At 51.3% G+C, this 23,498-nt stretch overlaps 1 protein-coding gene across 8 annotated transcripts in view; it reads right to left on the reverse strand.

Annotated features, from left to right (window-relative positions):
- The window catches only part of DYSF (dysferlin), a 69,200-nt gene that overhangs the window by 27,493 nt on the left and 18,209 nt on the right, over window positions 1-23,498 (reverse strand). For 4 of the 8 annotated variants that reach the window (XM_041464599.1, XM_041464596.1, XM_041464597.1 and 1 more), the window contains 19 exons: window positions 22,405-22,597; window positions 21,593-21,748; window positions 20,924-21,055; window positions 20,442-20,608; window positions 20,038-20,152; window positions 19,841-19,946; window positions 19,188-19,330; window positions 17,644-17,817; window positions 16,876-16,981; window positions 16,563-16,640; window positions 13,908-14,089; window positions 12,989-13,129; window positions 12,162-12,191; window positions 11,447-11,473; window positions 8,536-8,637; window positions 7,684-7,845; window positions 6,828-6,993; window positions 6,171-6,244; window positions 2,414-2,476 (listed from right to left, as the gene is read on the reverse strand). In XM_041464599.1, the coding sequence (XP_041320533.1) occupies window positions 2,414-2,476; window positions 6,171-6,244; window positions 6,828-6,993; window positions 7,684-7,845; window positions 8,536-8,637; window positions 11,447-11,473; window positions 12,162-12,191; window positions 12,989-13,129; window positions 13,908-14,089; window positions 16,563-16,640; window positions 16,876-16,981; window positions 17,644-17,817; window positions 19,188-19,330; window positions 19,841-19,946; window positions 20,038-20,152; window positions 20,442-20,608; window positions 20,924-21,055; window positions 21,593-21,748; window positions 22,405-22,597 (2,317 nt within the window). The remainder of the gene's footprint in view (window positions 1-2,413; window positions 2,477-6,170; window positions 6,245-6,827; window positions 6,994-7,683; window positions 7,846-8,535; window positions 8,638-11,446; window positions 11,474-12,161; window positions 12,192-12,988; window positions 13,130-13,907; window positions 14,090-16,562; window positions 16,641-16,875; window positions 16,982-17,643; window positions 17,818-19,187; window positions 19,331-19,840; window positions 19,947-20,037; window positions 20,153-20,441; window positions 20,609-20,923; window positions 21,056-21,592; window positions 21,749-22,404; window positions 22,598-23,498) is intronic. The other 4 variants (XM_041464603.1, XM_041464602.1, XM_041464600.1 and 1 more) reach the window with 1 other exon arrangement.

Below are 23,498 nucleotides of genomic sequence, written 5' to 3' on the forward strand. Positions count from 1 at the left end.
ATCCCACCCCCTCCCCACCCTCACAGGGCAGAATTCCATCCCAAGATCCCACCCATCCCTGCCCTCTGGCAGTTTAAACTCTTCCCCCTCCTCATTAACGCCCCAGCCGGAGGCAGATCCCGGTGAAATCCAGGACCTCCCTCACACGCTCCGCACGGAGCTGGGTTTTTTTGGCTGGAAAAGCTTTTTTCCAAGATTTCCCCAGCTGCAGCCCCTGGGCCTCATTCCCAGCTCCTGCTTTTGTGCGAAGCTCCCGAGCCATAAAGGAGAACGAGCCGGGAAGGAAGATGGGAACTCAAGTTTTCCAAACCAGGATGGTTTTCCCAAGGAAACATTCCCTTCTTTCTGCAAACTGAGGTTTATAATATTGACTCCCATTCCTGGAGGATCCTGGAAGAACCAGGACAATGGGATGGTTTATTCCCACCTAAAATTCCCATCGTTTGATTTTAAATTAATGCTTTGCAGCTTTTTCCTCTTTTTTTCTTTTTTTCCCCTGGATTTTCTTTGTCCTAAACCAAAACCATATCCATGGAAATTAAAAATGTAGGTGGACAGCGGGATGGGGGATTATTTCAGGAATTTTTGATTCCATAGTTGGGATCCCAGCACTGCCACCTCTCTGGACTGGAGAAACCCATCCACTGGACAATATTTGGATCCCTGAAAGTGTCCAAGGCCAGGCTGGAATGGGCTTGGATCCACCTGGGATAGTGGGAGGTGTCCATGCCCATGGAAATTGTGGAGTGAGATGGGATTTAAGGTCCTTCCAACCCAAACCATTCCATGATTCCATGGGGAATCTGATCGGGATGAATTTGGGATGAAGGGAATTGCTCCTCTGGAGTGTTATCCCTGAGAAGGCAAAGCAGCTCCACTGCCCTCCCTACAAAACTCAGGAAAATCCCAACATCTGCTTTTCCCATGGAAAAGACACAAAGGGAAAAGGAAAAGGGAAGGGATCCTCAAATCCCATCCCATTCCACCTCATCCACGGGCAGGGACACCACGGGCAGTGTCCCAGGTGGATCCAGCCTGGCCTTGGGCACTGCCAGGGATCCAGGGGCAGCTACAGCAAATCTGGGAATTCCAGCCCAGCCCCTGCCCACCCTCCCAGCCAGGAATTCCTTGCCAAGATCCCAGCCCAATCTCCCCTTTGCCAGTGGGAGCCATTCCCTGTGTGCTGTCCCTGCAGGCCTTGTCCCAAATTCCAGCTCTCCTGGAGCCCCTTCAGGGACTCTGAGGATTCCCTGGAATTCTCCCTTCTCCAAGGGAACATTCCCAGCTCTCCCAGCTTTTCCTCCCAGCAGAGCTGCTCCATTCCTCTGATCATCCTGGTCCTCTGGATCACTCCCACATTTCCATGTCCATCCGTGCTGGGATCCCCGAGCTGCACACGGAATTCCTTCAAAACCCGCTTCATTCCCTTTGGAATGAATGGAAAACCCAAGGACACAGACGCAGCCAGCTGGAATTTCTATTTTCCTAAGCAGCAAGCAGGATTATTCCCAGAAGGAAAAACCTCCTTCCATCTTTATCCGCATATCCTCATGGACTCAGGTCATTAATTAAGCGATTAATTAATTAAGCAATTAATTAGCAATTAGAAAGGAAGCGATACCTACATGAGGCAGGGCCCGGGAATCCGGGATGTTAATTAGTGCTGAGCTCGTCAAACCCTCGGGAAGCTACAAATTAAAATGATCCGTTATCCAAGGAATTCTGGGAACAGGGATGAACACGCAGCAGCGAAAGCAACAATTAAAGGGATTAATCCAAACTAATATTCCCAACTCTGGGGTTTCCCAGGATGAGGCAAATTTGGGATGAGCTCAGGGTTTGTTTTTAGGGATGTTCAGCAAACAGCTGGATTGAGGTAGAGGAAAAATGGGATATTAAAGGGGAAAACTAATGGAAAAGCTGTTAGTATTTCCCAGCGGAGGAGAGGCTTTTCCCTGGATACCGTGGACTGCAAACACAAGGAGTTATCCCGGAATCCAGGGAAGGATCTGAGTCAGGGGGATTTAGAATGGGATTGGGAATGCTCAGGATCAAAGCCCAGATCCAAGCCCAGCTCATCCCAGGCAAACCAAAACCCGGGATCCCTTCCATGGGCAGGAAGCGGCAGCTCTGCTCCAGCATTCCAAGGATCCCTTGGATGTGGAAAAGGGGGAGGAATGAGAGGTTCTTCCCAGAAAACAGCCAGGTTTGAGGATCAGGCCAAAATGGAAAACCCAAGGACACAGACGCAGCCAGCTGGAATTTCTATTTTCCTAAGCAGCAAGCAGGATTATTCCCAGAAGGAAAAACCTCCTTCCATCTTTATCCGCATATCCTCATGGACTCAGGTCATTAATTAAGCGATTAATTAATTAAGCAATTAATTAGCAATTAGAAAGGAAGCGATACCTACATGAGGCAGGGCCCGGGAATCCGGGATGTTAATTAGTGCTGAGCTCGTCAAACCCTCGGGAAGCTACAAATTAAAATGATCCGTTATCCAAGGAATTCTGGGAACAGGGATGAACACGCAGCAGCGAAAGCAACAATTAAAGGGATTAATCCAAACTAATATTCCCAACTCTGGGGTTTCCCAGGATGAGGCAAATTTGGGATGAGCTCAGGGTTTGTTTTTAGGGATGTTCAGCAAACAGCTGGATTGAGGTAGAGGAAAAATGGGATATTAAACGGGAAAACTATGGAAAAGCTGTTAGTAATTCCCAGTGGAGGAGAGGCTTTCCCCTGGATACCGTGGGCTGCAAACTCAAGGAGTTATCCCGGAATCCAGGGAAGGATCTGAGTCAGGGGGATTTAGAATGGGATTGGGAATGCTCAGGATCAAAGCCCAGATCCAAGCCCAGCTCATCCCAGGCAAACCAAAACCCGGGATCCCTTCCATGGGCAGGAAGCGGCAGCTCTGCTCCAGCATTCCAAGGATCCCTTGGATGTGGAAAAGAGGGAGGAATGAGAGGTTCTTCCCAGAAAACAGCCAGGTTTGAGGATCAGGCCAATCCTGACAGCATTCCCGGTTATCCAGCTCAGGCTTGTTCCCAAAACCCTGCTTTGATCCCACCAGATCCAGACCGGCATCCTTGGGCCAAACTCCACAATTTCCAGCTGTTCCACAGGGAAAACATTCCCTGAGGATCATTTTCCACCAGGATTCCCTCGTGGCTCTGGGAACTGGGAACAGCTCCTTCCCAGCTGGTTTATCCACGAGCAGACAGAACAAATCCCATGGAGCTGTGGAAGTCCTTCCCAAGCCTCTTCCCATGGGAATGAACACTCAGAACACACCAGGAGCAGAGCAGGCAGGACAAGGCCTGACCAGCAGCCTCTTCCACAAATTCCACCTTTCCAAAACCCCACTCCATGTCCTTTTCCCAAAAAATGAAAGCCATGATTTTTAGGATTTTCCTCACTTTGGGTGATCGGGATGTGATTCCCATGCACTTAGAATGGTTTTAAACTCCAGCTGAACTCCTGATCCTGCTTGGATGAGATGGATAAGGCGCTCCCGAACCTTGGAGTAGAGGGATTTCACCTCTGGTTGTTTTCCCGATTTTCCAGGGAAAGCAACAAAGGGATCCTTTGTTCCAACCATCCTTTCAAGCAGGGACCAAAGCCAGGCTTGGCAAGGAGGGAGAAAAACTCTGGAGCCACACAAGGAAATGCATCCATGAAAAATCCTGGCTCCTGCTTCCAAAGGGCCCTGAGCACGAGCTGCTGGCTTGGGATCCATCCCTTTTCCCGGGAAAGCAGAGCAGGATGGTCCCTGCAGGCCGGGATTGCTCCTTGACCTGCCAAATCTGGCCCATGATGGGCAGAGTGATCCCAACAGTCCATCCACGCCTCAATCCATGTCCACCTCCAGGAGAGGAGCAGCTTCCAGGGCCAGAACTCCGAGGTGGGAATTTTGGGTTGGCTCTCCAGGAAGAAGATCCCTCCTTTCCCAAAATAACAGGAAAAACAAGGAAAGAAACAAACGGAGAAGGACGAATCCAGGATCAAACTGAAGAACTCCATTGGTGGCAGGGGGATTGTTTGGAAAACGTTTTTTCCAGGAAAAAAATGCCAGAATTTTCCACTTTGGAATGGTTTCTCTCCCCCTTTTCCTGCTGTTTAAACTCTCCCCTAAATTTGAGCTGAGTTTGGAGACGTTTCCAATAAAATTATCCCAGGGAGTGAAGCACCAGGATTCCAAAGCTGTCTCGTTCCTTCCTCTGGAATCTTTGGGATGGGATCCCGTATTCCCAGGAGCAGATCCCAGAGCTCTAGGGGGTATAAAGGGAGGAGAGTCCCTATCCAGAGGTTTTATTCTCAAAGGAAAAAATGGGAACAGGTTTGCCACCAACGTGGTTTTCCATGAATAAATCATGGAAATCGGAGGAGAGGATTCCAGGGAATCGTGGGCATGGCTGATCCCACTCTGGGCATCCCAGGGTGTTCTCCCCATCCTGGCCACTCAGAAAAACGGGACAAACTGGGAATCCTGACAATAGATATGTCTGAGCACTTCCTGCACTGGATTGTGGCAAATCCCAATTCCAGATCATGGGAAACCCCAGATCCGGGTCATGGGAAACTGGGATCAAGCTCCACATCTCAAGTTGGGATCCCACAGATTCTCACATTATTCCATCAGTTTTCTCCCAAGTTTCTCTGTCCTGGACTTTAAAAAGGGGGATTTTATTACAAAAAGTCCTGTTCCCAAATTCCATGTTTTCCACAGACACACTCCAGTTACTTCCCTAATAAAAGATGAAGCCCAGCTGTAAATTTTAAGGATAAATCCTTAAATGGGAAACAAAAAGGAGGGAATGAGGCTGCTTTCCCAATTTCCTAATGCTCCAATCAGGAGCATTTTTGGGAGCTGCTTTTCCCTTTCCACACTTTTCACTGGAGCCAACTTTTCCCAATTCTCCTGTCCCGATCCCAATGGAGGCTGAAGGATTTCAGGACAAGGTCCCAACGGAGCTGTGAATAGGATCATGGAATCATAGAATGATTTGGGTGGGAAGGATCTTGAATCTCATCCCATTCCACCCTCTCCATGGGCAGGGACACCTCCCACAATCCCAGGTTTCTCCAAGCCCCATCCATCCTGGCCTTGGACACTTCCAAGGATGAGGATTTAGAATGAGAGGGAATGAGCAGGGCCACATCCACAGGTTTTTTTGGGAATTTTCCAAATTCCTGATTCCCAGCTTGATGTGGGACCCAGCCTGAGCCTTCCTTGGGATACACCACAAATATCCAAAAGCACCAGAACATCCTTGGGAATAGAAACCCCCAGGAGCCATCAAGGACATGGATAAAGAGCAGAATCCATGCCCAAATTGGTCATCTTGGATTAAGCAGCTCCTCCATCTCTGGAATTGCTCAAGGCCAGAGAAACGGAGACAGGAAACACCTGGAAGGCAGATTCCTTCCAGAAACTCCAGCTTTTCCAGCCCTGTGGCTTCCACAAACAGGGAGAAGGGAAATTCCAGTCCTTGATACCCCACCAAGGGATGTGAGACTGGGAAAAGATCCACCAAACATTCCTGACACCATTCCCAGCTGCTCCAGAGGCACAGAGATCCTCCAGAGGGATCGCCTCAGGATCCGTGCATCCCATGCACAGTTCGGGACAGGTCTGTCCCAAAGATTCCTTCTTCTGGAGAAGGAACCTGAGGGCTGTGGATATGGGAAGTTTCCAGAAGAACAGAAGCTCCAGGGATGTGTCCATCCTGATCCATTCCCAAGGGAATGATGAGATCCTTCAAATTCATTGGAACTGCACCAATTCCCCACTCCCACCACCACGGATTCGGGATTCCACAATTCCAGTACAGTAAAATTTCTGCAAGCCAGGAGCCAAACTGGGAAAAGGAGACCTGGCCATGGAGCAAGGATGACAGAGGCTCAGGGAATTTTTGCTTTCCTTGGGAAGAACCTGGCATGGATTTCTCTCCATCAGGAAAGCAAATCCAGCCCCTCATTCCCAACAGAGGGAATGAGGAGGAGTTTGGGGTTGTGCAGGTGAGGAGAGGGGGGGAAAACACATGAAAGTTGGAAAAGGATGGATCCAACTGGATCCAGCCTCACATCAGCACCTTGGACCCACCCTCACCAGATCCACTGGAGCACGGAAAGAATCTGGGATCTTCCCAGCGCGTTTTCCGTACCTGGATGGGGATCAGGGGCTCCTTGTCATCGATGTCAATGAGGACGTCGTCCCTGGGTGTGAGGCTGACGTCATCTGCAACCAGAGCAGGGCGGCACCGTGATCCTGGGGTTTGGGAATCCCAGAGCCCAAAAACTTTGGGATCAACCTCCAGGAGTAATCTCCCAGACCCCACCTCCATGATCCCAATCTCATCCAGACCCCTGAGACCATCCAAAGTTCATCTCCCTGATCCCAAACTCATCCCAGACACTTCCCACCACACAAAGTTCATCTCCAAGATCCCAGTCCCATGATCTCAATCCCATCTAGGGCTCCAAGGAGTCAGGAGAGGGACCTGGGACAAGGACATGGAGTGCCAGAACAAGGGGGAATGGATTGAACTGAAGGAGGGGAGATTTCAGTGGAATATTGGGAAAAAATTCCTGGCTGTGAGGGTGGGCAGGGGCTGGGCTGGAATTCCCAGAGCAGCTGTGGCTGCCCCTGGATCCCTGGCAGTGCCCAAGGCCAGGTTGGACATTGGGGCTGGGATCCACCTGGGACAGTGGGAGGTGTCCCTGCCCATGGATGGGGTGGAACGGGATCATCTTTAAGTTCCCTCCCAACCCAACCATTCCATGTCTCCACGAAGAACACAAATCCCAACATTCCCACATACCTGGCTGCTCCTGGGGTGCCCCCGTGTCCTGCTGGGAGGGATCCCAGTAGAATTCCTGGAGGGAGCGGATCGTGCACTGTCCCACCACGGGTCTCCGGCCGAAGGGGCGGTTGTCGATGATCTTCAGGATAATGGGGGGGCTGTAGAGGCTCTCCTTGGGCAGACGCTGTGGGAAGAGGGAAGGAAAGATGGAATGAGGCTGGAAAGGGAAGGCAGAAGTTCTGTAACACCCCCAAAAATCCAAGGGCAGCGGGAACTTCACTAGAAGAACCATTTTTATGGAATTTTGAGGTCCCTCACCAGAAGAACCAATTTTATGACACCTCCGGGTCCTTCACCACATGACCCATTTTTATGGGGTTTTAAGGTCTTTCACCAGATGCATTTTTGTGGGATTTTGAGGTCCTTCACCATAAAATCTGTTTTTACAGGACTATCCTTCACAAGACCCACTTTTATGGTACTTCGAGGTCCTTCAGCACAACATCCACTTTTATGGGACCTCCAGGTCCTTCAGCATAAGAGCCATTTTAATGGGACCTCCAAAACCCTTCAAAAGATCCATTTCTATGGGACTTTGAGGTTCTTCACAAAATATATTTTTATGGGAATGTGAGGTCCTCCAATACAAGATCCCATTTTATGGGCCTTTGAGGTCATTCGCAAGACACATTTTCATGGAACTTTGAGGTCCTTCACCCCAAGATCTGTTTTTATGGGACCTTCACAAGATCCACCTTTACGGGACTTCAAGGTCCTTCACCAGATCCATTTTTATAGGATTTTAAGGTACTTCACCCCATTTTTGAGGACGTTCCCTTCCCCCTGAACCACCCCAGTCCTGCTGGGGCCTCACCACTTCCATGTAGAGCACGCAGACGTCGAAGTTGGGGTTCTTCTTGACGTTCTTGATGACGCCGGACTGGACGCGCTGCCCCCCGCACTCCACCAGCAGGCTGGGCGAGGTCACGCTGGCCAGCTGGAAGCTCTTGAGGTTCCTCAGCCCCCAGGCCAGGATCTGTGGGATGAGGGGACACCAAATCCTCAGCCAAAGCTCTGCTTCCAGGTTTCCATGGGGCTCCTTGGCAGTGGAGGAGAACCCAGAGGTTCAACCATGTAGGACAAGCAGTGGTGGGAATTATGGAATCCTTGAGGTTGGAAAAGACCTCCAAGGTCATGGAGTTCAACCTGTGACCGATCGCCACCTCGGCACCAGGAGTTCCATGGACACTTCCAGGGACAGGGATTCCAAAGCTCCCTGGGCACTCCCAATGCCTGACGACCCTTTCCATGAGGAAATTCCTCCTGATATCCAACCTGAACTTCATCCTTATCCCATCCCTCATTCCCTGAACTTCATCCTTATCCCATGCCCTGTTCCCTGAACTTCATCCTTATGCCATCCCTCATTCTCTGAGCTTCATCCTTATCCCATTCCTCATTCCCTGAGCTTCATCCTTATCCCATTCCTCATTCCCTGAACTTCATCCTTATCTTTATCCCATCCCTCGTTTCCTGAACTTCATCCTTATCCTTATCCCATCCCTCATTCCCTGGGAGCAGATCCCAACATCCCCAGCTCCACCTTCCTGTCAGGGAATTGTGAAGAGCCAGGAGTTCCCCCTGGAGCCTCCTTTTTTTGGAATCGCACCCCAGAATCCTCTCTTGGATCCCATTCCTGGCTCTCGTTCCCGGATCCGTGGCTCACCTCGATGGCCGTGCGCTGCAGGACGGGTTTGATTCCTTGCGGGACCATGTAAACGTTGGGCTCCCGCTGTGGTGGCGGATAGGGAAGGTCGGAATCCGCGGACTGCGGGAGCGGAGAGGGAAAGGAAAACATCAGGAAGTGATAGGATGGGACATCAAGCCCCTTTCCATGTTGGATCCACCCAGCATCTCCATCCTTGCCAAACTGATCTCTCCCAGGAAATCCAGGACAGCCAGAGGAGAGAGATGAGGAATGGCAGGATGGAGGTGCCAGAAAAGTGGTTTTATCTCTTTAATCCATCCTGGAGAAGATCCAACATTTCTGAGTTTCTCCCAGGGATCTGCCCTCCAAGGTTAAACCTTGGGAATGACATGACGGGATGGAACCGCCTCTATCCCTCCCGGGATAACGGCAGGGATGAAGCAGCAGCAGCAGATTTGTAGTTGGGCAATTTCCAAAAAATTTAGTGGGAGCAGCACCATGGGATGGGGGATTGGCATCGCCTCTGGATCTGGGAAGGGGCTGTGGTTCATCCCACACTTCATGGATAATCCAGAAATCCATGGGATAGGGCTCAGGTGAAACTACCTGGGAATTCCATTGGGATCATCCCAAATCTGGGAGGCAGCCAAGGAATTCCCAATTTACCTTTCCGGAGGAGGAGAGTGGGAACCAGAATTCCTCCCTTTTTATTTTCCTGCATCTCCCAGAACCCCCGGAAAGTCCGGAATGAAAGCAAAACCTCTGGAAATCCATCCCAGGAGCATGGAATTCTCTCCCAGCTGGAATTTTATTGGATTCAATGATGTGTGTTTTAATTATGGGACTGGGTGAAGGATTGGTTCTCCAAAGGGATTTTCCACATGGAATCATGGAACGGTTGGGGTTGGAAAGGGCCTCAAGGATCATCCAAGTTCCAACCCCCCTTTCCCATAAAATTCCAAGCTTTAATTTTCCTTGGGAATTGCTGGTTCCTGAGTCCAGCTGCTCGTTAACCAAAGGATTTCAGGAATTCCATGTGGGAGGAGGTGCCTGGGATTCCCACATGGAGCAGCCACTCCTCCATCCCATGATCCACGTGCTCCCAGCATGGGTTAGTGCTGGCAGGGAATGGGAATTTTTTCTGGGATAACCTGAAGGAGAAGAGAGAGCTGCAGAGAATTCCCACATTCCCTGGGTTACCTCTGGAACTCTAATTCCCAAAAAAAACTCATTTCAGCCTGCTCAGGCCTGAAATCATGGAATGGTTTGGGCTGGAAGGGATTTTAGAGATCAATCCTTTGGCAAATCCAGTGGGAAATCCTCGGGAAAGAGCTCCTTCCCCATCCATCCTCTCCAGGATCAACTTGGATTTTAACCCTGCATCATTCCAGGTTTTTTTAAGTCCTTCCTGCTGCTCTCCCAGTGGTTTTCTAGGCGTTCTCCTGGATTCCAGTTGAATGTCAGAGGATGGAATATTGGAATGGAGGGGAATGAACAGTGAATGCCAGGGATGAGGCAGGAGCAAGGAAGGATCAGGATGGGACTGGGAAAAAATAATTCCCAGACAAAGCCGGCTGGTGGGAGGAAAATCCATGAAAATCCTGCTGGGAGCCAGGATGGGTTGAACAAGGATAAATCCGAGGGAATCCAAGTGGCAAGGAGCTCTGGAAATCGGGATTCCAACCCAGATTTGGATCCAGGATGAGTGAAAATCAACATGGATGAGGCCAAAAAAAAAAAAAAAGGCTGGAAAAGATTCCCAGTTTATATGGAAGCTGGAATGAGATCCAAAGATAAATCCCAGAGTTCAGTAGGAATTTAGCCCCAAAAGGCCATTCCCAAGAAAAATGGATAAGGATGGAGCCAGCCTGGTCCTTCAGGAGCACCCATGGGGCACCGGAGGCTCTGGCTGCCACCAATCCTTGGGATGCAGCCTCAGGAATTTTCTCAGGATGGGGTTCCTGCAATCTCGCTCTCCCTGAAAGGCTCTGCTGGGATTTTCTTGGATTCTGGGAAAAGGGAAGGAAAGGGAAGAGAGTGATACCCATTGGAGGATCCCCTCCGAGAACAAGGCAGGGATGCAGAGCTGTGGAATGCCCCATCCCGGAATTCCAGCGGTGGGAAGAAATGGAGGAAAAAAGAGGAGAGAGATGATTATGGACAATATGGAACAGCGGGATGAGTTCCCAAAGAAAGGTGGTTTGGGTAGGACAAAAATATTGTAAAAATGTATTTATCCCATCAAATCCAACTTTCCTGGGAATGTGGCTCAGATCTTTCCTAGCTCATCTCCCGGATTTTGGGATTAACAGCTCCAAGGGCCACGACAACATTCCAAGAGTTGTTCCCATTCCCTGTCTGGAGTTTTCCAACATCCCAACTCTTGGTTCAGCCTGAGATTGGCACCATGGGATGCACAAGGATAAAGTCTTGGGATCCTGGGTGTGGAATCAGAATCATGGGAATGATCAAATCTCACGGAATCTCATGGAGTTTTCTGTTAGAAAATTCATCTCATTCCATGGGCAAGGAACCTTCCACTATCCCAGGTTACTCCAAGACCCATCCAACCTATCCCTGAATTTTTCATGGGATGAGGGACAAAAATTTCCTTCGGAACAACTGGAACAGTCCAGCACATCCTCAATTCACGGCAAATTTCCTATGGAACGTTTGGAATTGGGATTTCCCACGGGTAGCCCAGCATTCCGGCTCTGGCACGCCTGGGTTGAGATGGGACACCACATTCCGGAGGATAAATGGATCCCAACATTCCCAGCCATGAGGAAACGCTCATCCAGCCAGAGGTCACTCATATTCCCAAAATCCTGATGCTCCCATCTTGACCCATCCGGGAAAAAGAGGATTTCCCAATGAAGGAAATTTGAACAATTCCAAGAGGAAAAACAAGGAATTCCAAAAGACTCACCTCATCCAGGCTGGAGGAGAGATCACTCTGGGAAAGAGGAGGAAAACATGGAATTAGAGGAATTCTCATTCCTAAGCCCATCCCAAGGTTTATAATTGGAGCTGACATCCGAAGGGAATCATGAAATGGTTTGGGGAGGAAAAATCCATAGGATCCCATCCAGAGACACCCCCTCCCACTATCCCAGGTGGATCCAGCCTGGCCTTGGGCACTGCCAGGGATCCAGGGCAGCCACAGCTGCTCTGGGAATTCCAGCCCAGCCCCTGCCCACCCTTCCAGCCAGGAATTCCTTGCCAAGATCCCAGCCCAATCTCCCCTTTGCCAGTGGGAGCCATTCCCTGTGTGCTGTCCCTGCAGGCCTTGTTCCCAGTCCCTAGAGCTCCTTTAGGGACTCAGAGCTTTCCCTGGAATTTTCCCTTCTCCAGGGGAACATTCCCAGCTCTCCCAGCCTGGCTCCAGAGCCTGTGGAGTATCTCCATGGGATCCTCTGGATCCTGGAATGGGATAAATTTGCCCTGTCAGGAAGGAGCTGCCCCACTCCCAGTTTTCCTTATCAGCTGAGGAAAATCAGAATCTCGATGCTTTAGGATTCCTTCATCCTAAAAAGAATTCCCTAAGACAGGATGGAGGGATTGCTGCAGGGCTAGAAACAGGCTCCAAATCCCTGGGAAAGCTGGGAATGGTGCTGGATTTGCAAGGAGAAGTCGGGAATTACCTCAAATCCAGGGATGTGATGAACAGCTGGCTGCAGGGAGAGAACATAATTCCCATTAATATTCCCACTGCTAACTCCTCGTTTTCCAGGAGGGAAACTTCAGCCCCTTCTGTTCCCAGCTCTAAAAATCCTGGATTCTCATCCAGCCAGGAAGCACCAAATCCACCCCGACGATTCCCACTGGGATCAAACAGCTCTTCTGGGAGCACATCTCATTCCAAGGCTTTTCCAATGCCTTTCCCACCCACTTCTGAGGGAATGAGGAGGAGGAAGCGGCCACATGTGGATATTTGGGGCCTTCTCCTGCTGTTTGGGTTGGGAAGAGGGAATTGTGGGATTCCCATTCCCAGATAAACCATGGGGCTGGGAAGGAAGAGTGGGATACAGGGACTGAGCTTTCCAATCCATCCTTTTCACCTGGCACATCTGGGATACAGCCATTGGAAAAGCTGGAGTGGCTTCAGCTCTCCTTAACCCCCTCCAGAAATATTCCAAGGAAAGGGCAGCATTCCTTAGAGATTTGGCAATTCCCAGCTCCCTCGATATCCCTGAGACTTCCCCAGGACTTGTCCAAGGAGAGAAGGATCCATCCAGCCCATTCCACCTGGAATTCTGCAGTATTCCATCAGGCCACTCCTAAACCACCTCTTTTCCCACCTGGAAAACCTCATCCTATGGAATTATCCCTCAAAAAGGGACAAATCCCAAATCCCTCCAGTTCTTCGCAGGCTCCAAAGGCACCAATGGAAAACCCACCGCCTGGAAAAGTTGGACCCTGGGGCAGAACCGGAATTCCGGAGCATTCCAGACTCAGGGATGGATCTCACCTTTTCCCTCTGGATCAGCTCGAAGGCAGCCAGGAGCTCCCCGACATTCCGGCCGGATTTGAGGACGGGATACCAGGAAAGCCGTGGCGAGCGCTCCAGGCTGGGCCGGCAGATGCAGCGTCCCATGAATTCATCAGCACCCTGGAAAGGGAATTCCAGGGAATTGGGAACCATGGGAATTGGGATCATCCTTGCCATCCCTTTTCCCAGAGAAATCCATCCCCCACCCCCCCTCAGCCCAAAGTCGAGAGCGAGGGATGATCCCGTTATGGGATTGGGGCAGGGAAAACGAATGGGATCAGTGCTCATAGAGCCTCCAGTTTTCCGACTCCTCCCTGGAATTCCTAAGGTTGGAAAAACACCTTTTTAAGAGAAGAACACCTTTTTAGGAATTCCTGTCCCAGGTTTTCCAGAGCAGAAACTCAGAGCCTTCGTTAGCTCCTAAAAATCCCATTCCCTGCTCCACACTGGGATCTTTGGAATCTTTCCTATTTCCTGCTGGGAAGGAGCAGGAGAGAGAGAAAAAGATTCCTGAGATATTCCCAAGCCCTTCCCAAGGTGTATTCCAAGTGTTTTTCCAGCCTGCTTTTTCTGGGAAAAACCTCGAGTTCCTGCCACCAACCCCCGAGAATTCCATTATTCCCAGGACCTTTGGACACTGCAAACAGCAGAGGGCATTTCCCTACTTCCATGACTGCATCCAGCTTTATCCCAAGGTTTTTCCATGAGAACACTCCATTAATTTTCCTACTTTAAATGACAATGAGGAAGTTCAATGAATGGGACCTCAAGGACACCACAGGATTTTCCTTGGAATTTTTCTCCTCTGGAATGTCCACCTCAAAGCCTGAACCACCCAGAGATGCTGGACATCACATTCCAGAGGCTGGGAATTCCCGGCGGGAATCGCCGCACTCACATAGGTGTCGTGGTCATAGATTTCCACCAGGATGTTGGGAGGGGACTCGGCCACGTCCTGAGAATTCCCGAAAATCTCGATCTCGTAGAAGATCAGGGTCTGATCCCAGGTGGGATTCAGGGTGTTCTTCTCCACCACCGTCTTCTGGCTCTGGTGCAGGAAGGACACGATGGCGTAGGGATCTGCGGGAATGGGATTCAAGGATTGGGACTCAGGGATGGATCCCAGCTCTGGCTCTTCCCAGAATTCCAAGCTACATCCAGAACCGGCTCCCAAAGAATTTGGGATTTCTCAGCTCACTCCATCTCACCCCGCATTCCCTCAGGTCTTGCTTGAGGAGAAAGGAGCTGCCCAGGCTATCCCACCTGGAATTCGGCATTCCAAGCCCAAACTGCCTGGTTTTCCAGGCGGTTTTCCAGCTGGAAAGGCTCAGTCTGAGAGTTGGGATTGTTCTAAAGATCCAGGAAAATCTTAGAGCCACTTCTGGGGCCTAAAGGAACTCCAGGAGAGCTGGAGAGGGATTTGGGATAAGGGAAGGAGGCACAGGACACAGGGAATGGCTTCCCACTGGGAAAGGGGAGATTGGGCTGGGATCCTGGGAAGGAATTCCTGGCTGGGAGGTAGAGGAGCATCCCACGCATCCCTGGATGCAGATTCCAGGAACATCCCACACATCCCTGGGGGCTTTAATGGGAGTCAAAAGTTGCAGCTCCCAGGATTATCCCACATCCCCCTGGATTCAGATCCCAGAATTATTCCACAAATCCCTGGGTGCAGATACCAGGATTATCCCACATCCATGGATTCAGATCCACGGAACAGCCCACATACATCCCTGGATTCAGATCCCAGGATCATCCCACATTCCTGGATTCAGATCCCAGGAAAATCCCGCATTCCTGGATTCGGATCCCAGGATGATGCCACAAACCACTGGATTGAGATCCCAGGACTATCCCACACCCCCTGGAAGCAGGGCCAGCTGGTCCCAGCAGCATTCCCCCTTTTCCCCAGGAACTGGGGCACCAGGGGTTGGATTTCCCCCTCTATCCACGCTTAACAATCCAGAACCACTCAGACGTTCCCAACAACCCACTTTGGGAAGAGCCTTTCCCACTTTTCCTCAGCCAAATCCTTTACAATAAACAAAAAACCCTGGATTTGGAGTTGCTTTTCCCTTTTTTTCTCCCCCCCCCCCCCCCCATTTTTCCCTCCCTTCTCCTCCTTTTTTTTTTTGATGGAAGCCTCTCTAAAGCCCCTTTGTTGGGAGCGGGGAATGTTTATTTTTCCAACTGCCAAGCCCCTTTAATGAACTCCTTTATTCCCGGCAGCGGGAATCACAATCCCACATTGTGGAACGTTGCTGTTCGTGTTGTCCTTGGCTAGGATTTTTCCAAAGGAAAACCATTCCGGACTCCCCTCCCGGGCCATGAGCTCACCTCACTCCCACCTCCTCATCCCAACAAGGAGCCTTTTGTGGGAATTCCAGGTGGGAGCAGGCACTGGGGGATTTTTTTTTGGATGCTCTGGGGTGTTTATTCCCAAAAATCACATTATTCCAACTACTGGGAAAAGCAGGATTCCCTCAAGATCACGATCCAGCTACTTCCCCAGTTTTGGGATTGACCCTGTTTCCCATCATTCCTGAGATGTGTTGTTCCAAGTGGGGTTGAAATCCCAGAATTTGGAGGGAAATCCCCCCCAAATTTATCCTTCTGTGAATTCTCATGGGAATCGAGCAGGGATAGCCCTGGAGGGCGCTGGATCTCTCCCACCAGTGTACTCTTTTCCCAGGATTTGGGACATTCCACATTATCCGAGCTCTGATCCAGAGGAGGTGACATTCCCTTTTCCCGCTTTACCAGCTCCAAAGCATGAATGGGAATACCTGACTGGGATGGCCCAGCTTCCAGGCATGAGAATGTGGAATTTTCTGGCTGCTGGGATAATTCCAGGCATTCCATCGCCCTCTCAATCACATTCCAAAGGGATGACCCACCTGCATCCAACCATCCAAGCAGCTCCAGCATGGAAATCCCATGGATAAAAGGACTTCTCCTATTCTGACTTCTTTCTTATCCCAAAAAAACCCAATGTGGGAAGTCCCAACCACACCAGCACAATCCTGGGAATTTCAGAAATCCCTGGAGTTATGCTGGGAAAGGGTGGAGCAGCAGAATGTGGAAAACTTCTCCACAAAGGCCAGCCCCTGTTTTCCACCTGGATTCCCTTTTTTTCCATGAAAATCTCCTTCCTAAATCCCAAATCCCAGGGACTGCTGCCCCCCTGTGCAGCTAGGAGAAGGGGGATGCTAAGGAATTATGGAATAATGGAATCCTGGACTGTTTTGGGATGGAAGGGAACTTAGGGATCATCCAGATCCAACCCCATGGGCTGGGAACCTTCCACTGGATCAAATCCAACAAGGAATTTCCTGAGGATGCTGGAGAAGAAGGGGCTGGACTGTGCTAAGGTCCCAATAAAATCCTGTCACCCCCTGGAATTTTCCCTGGGCACATCCCATGGAAGTTTCACCCTGTGCTCCATCATATCCAGCATGGAGAATGAAAGGCTTCAGACAGTGGGAGGTGTCCTGGCCTGTGGATGCTCCCCCTCTGCTCCTGGAATTCCATCCCGGTGTAGATCCGGACTCACCAGAGAAGCTGTCCTTGTCCATGGCCATGAGATCCCGTGCCTGGTACAGGTAACAGCGCAGGTGGAATCTGTTCCCAGCTGCCAGAAGAACGGGAAATGTGGAAAAGATCCCAGGGAGATTCCATCACTCCTCATCTCCCATCTGAGAGAATCCCAGTTTAATCCCCCCAGGACATCCCGAGCTCCAATCCTGGAGCCTGTGGATGTTCCCATATGCACCATCCTCCCCTCTACCCTTTTTCCATCTTTATTTTTCCATCTTTTTTTGGGAAAGGGATGGGAAATGCCTTTCCCGCTCCCCTGGGGTCCTTACAGTCAAAAATGCAGGAGATCGTGGGTCTGTTGACTCCAAAACTCAGGGTGGATGCGGATTTTCCGTCGGATTTTCCGTCATCGCTCTTGTCATCCGTCACTCCTCCCTGCAAGGAAAACAATGGAAAGTCGGGAATGCTGGGATCACCTCCAGAGCCAGGATTCCCCATGGGATGGAATTCTCTGGGGTGTCCAAGAGGAGTCTGGGGTTCCAGTGTTCCCCAGAATCCTAAAATTTAGGTTGGAAAAGCTCTTGGAGATTCCTGAGTTCTCCTAATTCCCCATTGGCCTTGGAATATTTGTGGGAAAAGGAGCGATTTCCAAGCCTGAGAATTCCCATTTGCGGATCCCATGGGAAAAAGGGGAATAGGAACAATCCCGCCGGGAGCACTGGGGGTGAGAGGCAGCCAGGATCCCCTGGGATGGGAACAGCCCATGGAAAACACCACAGAGCCGCTTTTATCCCAGAGGGATCAACACTGGATTGGAGGGAAAGACAGAGCAAGGAAAGAGGGGGGGAAAAGCCAATCAGGAGAGGAAAAAAATTCCATAAAAACACACAATGGGAGTTTTGTACTGCTTTGCCTCTCATGGAATCATTGGAAAAGTGCTGGGTTGGGAAATCCTAAAATTTGTGTGGAGAAAGTCAGGAACAAGGAGGGAAAGCAGGGAACAAACAGGGCGGATAACGGGATAACGGGAAACAGATAACGAGTGGCCGATAACATTCCCAAGCAGAAGTTTGGGAATGGGAGAGGCTGTTCCCTACCAGAGCCCCTTCCAAGGCGAAGACGGCAGCAGGGCCGGTGCGTTCCAGAGGCTCCATCCGGCGTCTCCAGCGGCGCCGGCGGAAGGAGTCGGAGCGGCGCTGCTGGAGGTGGAAGCGCCAGCCAAAGAGGGAAGCATATTCCCAACCATCCCCGTCCAGATCCTCCTGCTTGTGCTGCCGGACAGGGATCACAGGGATCAGGTTTTCCCAGACTGACCCAAAAGCTGGATTTAGGGTTTTTGGGATGTTGTTGGATATGGTTGATCCACCCCAGGTTTTCCCTGTGTCTCCCCCAGACTGGAATTATGGAATGGAGTCATGGAATTGTTCGGAGAATCACAGGAATATTCAGGTTGGGAAAGATCTCTGAGGTCATTTGGTTTCAGTTGGGAAAGGCCCTGGAGATCATCATGGAATCATGGAATAGTTTGGGATGGAAGGGACTTTATAGTTCAGCCACTTCCAGGGACACTTCCCACGATCCCAGTGTGCTCCAATAGCCATCCAGCCTGGCTTTGAACACTTCCAGAGATCCAGGGGCAGCCACAGCTGCTCTGGGAATTCCAGCCCAGCCCCTGCCCACCCTCCCAGCCAGGAATTCCTTGCCAAGATCCCAGCCCAATCTCCCCTTTGCCAGTGGGAGCCATTCCCTGTGTGCTGTCCCTGCAGGCCTTGTCCCCAGTCCCTCTGCAGCTCTCCTGGAGCCCCTTCAGGGACTCTGAGCATTCCCTGGATTTTTCCCTTCTCCAGGGGAACATTCCCACCTCTCCCAGAATGCCGGAATGGTTTGGGTGGGAAGGGATCAAATCCCATCCTATTCCACCCCATCCATGGTCAGGGACACCTCCCCTGTCTCAGATTGCTCCAAGCCAATGTCCAACCTGGCCTTGGACACTTCCCAGGATGGAGCTGGATTCTCCCAATCCAACCATTAGCACTGCTGGATCCACCCTGGGAATGCAGCCCTCCAGCAATCCCTGGGATGACGCCCACTTGGAGCGGGATCGCTGGGCTGGGGCCAGATCCTGCCCAGGCCTGTGGAGCTCCAGCAGCTCCATTTCCCATCCCACTTTTCCCTTTGCCATCATCCCGACCCCTCCCATGGCTCTGCCACCTCTGGAATTTCTCCCTGGACCATCCACCCCAAGCCTGGAAGGTTTTTCTCCCAGTGACACCCACAGCAAGTAGGGTGACAGTGGCTACAGTTTTCCCAAAAATTTTCTGGGAAGGACTGAGGAGCGGAAGCAGCATTCCCGGTCCAATGGCACCATCTAGAGGGAAGCGGGATAGGGACAGGCTGGGGACACTGGCCCTCCCCCAATCCCCACAGTCCCGGGCTTTCCTGGATGTCCTCATCCCACCCCACATCCCAGTCAATCCCTCCAGAATGTTCTCCACCCTGGGAATGTGACGTTTTCCACTGGAAACCAAGACAAGCTCCCCTCAATCTCCAAGGAAAAGCAGATCCTGCCAAAGCCAGGCACCCACCCGGAGGGACAGGGCCATATCCCGATCCAGTGGCACCTTTTCCCGGCCAATCCCACCTTTCTCATGGCTTCCATGTGCTCCAGGTCGCGCCGGCGGAGCCGCACCCAGCGCCGGCGCCGGTGGGTGTGGAACATCTTCTCCGCCGGCACCCAGGCCTTGGGCTTGCGCTCCGGCGGGATCGTGATCCCGTATTCCCAGCCTTAGGAAGAAGGGAATACCTGGTGGACGTGGGAGAAGAGCCTCCCCCCACACCTTGGCTCCCACCAGGAATTTCCAACAGTGAAGGTGTGGCTGAACTCAGCAAAATTTCCCAGTTGGATTTCCCTCCTTATGGCACAACCCATCCGTCTGGAATGCTCAGGGATGGATCCGTGGTGTCCTTGGCTCCAAATCCCACCCTGGGGACTCTTCCTTCTCTCCCTCCAGCCATTCCAACCACTGGGACCATCCCAGCTCTCTCCAGCCCGGTGTTTTCCATTTCTTTTCCACCAGGATCTTCCCAGATTATCCCAGCACTGCCTTTGGGAATTCCTATCCCACCGCTCCAAGCAGAGACAAGGGAAAAGGATCCTCCAGAGCCTGATCCCTTCTCCTGACCCAGTTCCCACAGCCATGGGAATGTTTTCATCCACAGTCCATGGAAAGAAATCCCAAACTTCCCAAATCCTGGATCCCAAAATCCCAGATCCCAAAATTCCGTCTTTGGTACCTTTCTCGTCCACAGCCCTGTTGAGATCCGTGTCCCATTCCACATCTTCCCACTTCCAGCCTGGAGGACACTCGATCTCATCCTTGGGCAGGACCTTCTCCCCATTCTGTGGGACACAGGGAATTCTCACCCAAACTAATCCCTAAATTTCGCCTGGGATTCCAGCCAGGCTCCCAGAATTCCCAGTTTTCCCTCACCACGTCCGTGTAGGAATCGGTCATGTGGATCCACTGCCCTCCGGGAAGCCGGACCTGGTTCTCAAACACCTCCTCCACGAAGCTCAGGTGTCCGGCGTCCACATCGTGCAACAACCTGAATCCCGGGAATACCCAAAATCAGGGATTCTCCATCCCACCTTCCTCCTGTGCCATCCTCAGCGCTCCCAAAGATCTCCTGCCCCTCCGAGCAAAATTCCTCCTCAGGAAAAACCCCAACCAGGATGAAAATCCCACCCCAAAGCTCCTCACTTTTGGAGCATCCCAGGATTTGGACGAGGGGGAATCACATCCATGGACAGAGATGAGGAACCACAGGGGCATCCCAGATTTTGCCACCGGATTTTGGGATTCTCGGGAATTCCCAGCGGAAAAGCCCCACTCACGTCTTTTCTGGGCAGACAAACCAATCCCCAGCCCAGGTCCATCCCGCGGAGGGCCGGAAGCTGTCCTTGGGAAGCTTGATCCGGCCGGTGACGTCGGAATATTTGGGATAAGTGAGGCCGGTGGTGCCCCAGTTCCCCACCAGCGCCAGCTTGGTCTGGTTCTCGTACTGGGAGAGACAAAAAAAAGAGGGATTTGGGGTTGGAATTACAGAATTCCATGAATAATCCCATAGAATCCTCTGAATAATCCCTGCAGAGGGACAGACCACCTGGGAGAAGCCCAACCCATACCATGGCATCCCAATTTTCCCATTGTAAGGGACAACACAGCTCCATGACTCATTCCCAATTTTCCCCTCAGCATTCCAGGCTGAGCTGGTGGGAACAGCTCTCCCTTCCCACTGTTTTTAGGGAATTATGAGGTTTTAGGTCTAGCCCACCCCCTTTTCCTGCTGGGATGGGGATCCCTTGGGAATGCTCACGGTTTCAGCGAAGACGGAGAGTTTTCCCTCGGCGAATTGGTTGAATTCCTTCTCATCCACGGCCAATCCAAACCAGAGCCGCACCCGGATCTGCGCCGGGATCCGCGGCCCCATCACCTCCTCCTGTGGGTACTGCCAAGGAAAAGGCCCCCAGGAAGGGATTAACGGGAATTCTGGGAGGTTGGAAGGCTGGGAATGAAGATCCCTGAACGGGGCAGGTGGGACACGGGGCAGTCATGGGATAATGTCAGGAGTGGGTGGAGCGCTTTGGGATCATGGAATTGAGGTTGGAAAAGACCTTCAGGATCATCCCAATGCCACCATCGGCATCCCTAGAATGTGTCCCCAGCTGACCTTGAGGAGATTCAAAATTCCAGTGGTCCTGGAGAGGATCAGGGACAGGATCAGGGACATGGACAGGGTCACAGAAAGGTCAGGGAGAAGGACATGGACAGGGAAAAGGACATGGATAACATCAGGGGCAAGGACAAGGTCAAGTATTTAAGGTCTCTCCCAACCCAGAACATTCCATGATTCCATGAAACCAGAGCTGAAAGTAGTGTTGGGATTTGAGTTTTCCCTGCTGGATTTTTCCATCTTTTCAATTATTTTTAGGGGAAAAACTGTTTGGAAAATCAAGAATCCACCTGGACACGCTTCCAAAGGTACCTTGAGGAAGATGGTCTGGAGCTTCCCACAGTTCCGGCCGCAGCAGTTGGAGATGTTCCGGGAATACAGGACCTGGTGGGCCGGGATGCGGGCGAAGGCCACGCGTTTGTCCCCCTGGAGCATCCAGATGACGATGTCCGGGAGGCTGTTCTGGGGCTGGAAAACACAAATCCATAGGATCCCGTTAGGAGGGATCCACCAACACAGCCCAGAACGGGATCGTGAAAGCATGGAATGGGTTGGGGTGGGAGGAATCTTATCCCAGGTGGATCCAAGTCCATCCAACCTGGCCCTGGGCACTGCCAGGGATCCAGGGGCAGCCACAGCTGCTCTGGGAATTCCAGCCCAGCCCCTGCCCACCCTCCCAGCCAGGAATTCCTTGCCAAGATCCCAGCCCAATCTGCCCTTTGCCAGTGGCAGCCATTCCCTGTGTGCTGTCCCTGCAGGCCTTGTCCCCAGTCCCTCTGCAGCTCTCCTGGAGCCCCTTCAGGGACTCTGAGCATTCCCTGGAATTCTCTCTTCTCCAAGGGAACATTCCCAGCTCTCCCAGCCTGTCTCCATGGCAGAGGGGCAGAATTCCCCCTTTTCCTGCTGTGGGGTCAGCCCGGAGCACACGGAGCTTCCCACCCACCAACATTCCAAGCCCTTCTCCCTATCCATGAGTTGACCTCAACTCATCCATGAGCAAGACCAACCTCAACCATCAGAGCCAAACCTGGCACCATGGGAGAATCCCTTGGATTTGGGAGCCAGGATGGAACACCACCCCTGCTTCCCACAAAAACCACAATGGGAAAACCAGGAAGAGTCACCTCCTCCGCCATGGCCTGGAGCCGGCACAGCCAATCCTCCGCCTGATCCAGGATTTGGGAAAGGCTGGAATTCTCGTGCTTGAGCCTCAGGGCCACCTTGAGGATCTGCTCCAGGTGGGTGCTCCGGAAGCGGAACAGGTTCTGATCCAGGTGGGTGCTGGATGCCCTCCCCAGGACATCGGGAAGCTTCAGGCTGCAGGGATAGGCGGGAATCAGGGATTGGGTTGGATCAGGATGGACCTTGAAGGTCATTAAGCGTTGTTAATCGTCACTGATGATATCTAACGGTGATTAATGGTGATTAATGGTCATTAGTGGTCACTAATGGTCACCAATCATCATCAATACTCATTAATGGTTGTTACTGATCATTAAAGGTCATTAATGGTCATCAGTCAACATTAATGGTCATTAATGATCATAAAAGGTCACTAATTGTGAGATTTTTCTGGCCTTTTTTAATGGTTTTTCCATTTTTTCAGCAAGTTTCCAAGAAATTGAGAAGCCACCAAAGATATTTGGGAACAGGAAGAACAAAAGAGCTTCAAACCACAGCCAGAATTCCCCCTGGAATCAGGATGGGAATGAGCCACACCAACATTTTAATATCCATTATCCGAGCTCCTGGAAAAATGGATCAGCTGCCAAACTGGGAGGTTTTTCCTGTAAAATTCAAGGATTTATGGATCCGCTGCTATAAATTAACTTCCTGCTCCTGGCTCCTGAGCCGCAAATCAGGATTTCCTCCGGAAAAAATAGATGGAGAGAAAGATAAATTTATTTTTAGGCTGTGGAGAGGTTTGGAAGGAGATTTTTAAGGATGCGACATTCCCACCTCGGGAATTGGGATTGGGATCTGTAAATCCCATTTTTTTATTGCAGGTAAATAGGGAGAACATGGAATTATGGAATGGTTTGGGATTTTCCACTATCCCAGGTTGCTCCAAGCCTTGTCCAGCCTGGCCTTGGACACTTCCAGGGATAAAGATTTGGAGTGAGGGGGAATGTGCAGGGGGGAAAAGAGGGGAAAATGGGAAAAAAGGAAAAAAAAGGGGGGGGGGGGAAAGGGGGGGGGAGCATTGATGGCCGGGGGG

This window comes from Pyrgilauda ruficollis, unplaced genomic scaffold (assembly GCF_017590135.1).
Source record: "Pyrgilauda ruficollis isolate IOZ18807 unplaced genomic scaffold, ASM1759013v1 scaffold181, whole genome shotgun sequence".
NCBI classification, from domain to species: domain Eukaryota; kingdom Metazoa; phylum Chordata; class Aves; order Passeriformes; family Passeridae; genus Pyrgilauda; species Pyrgilauda ruficollis.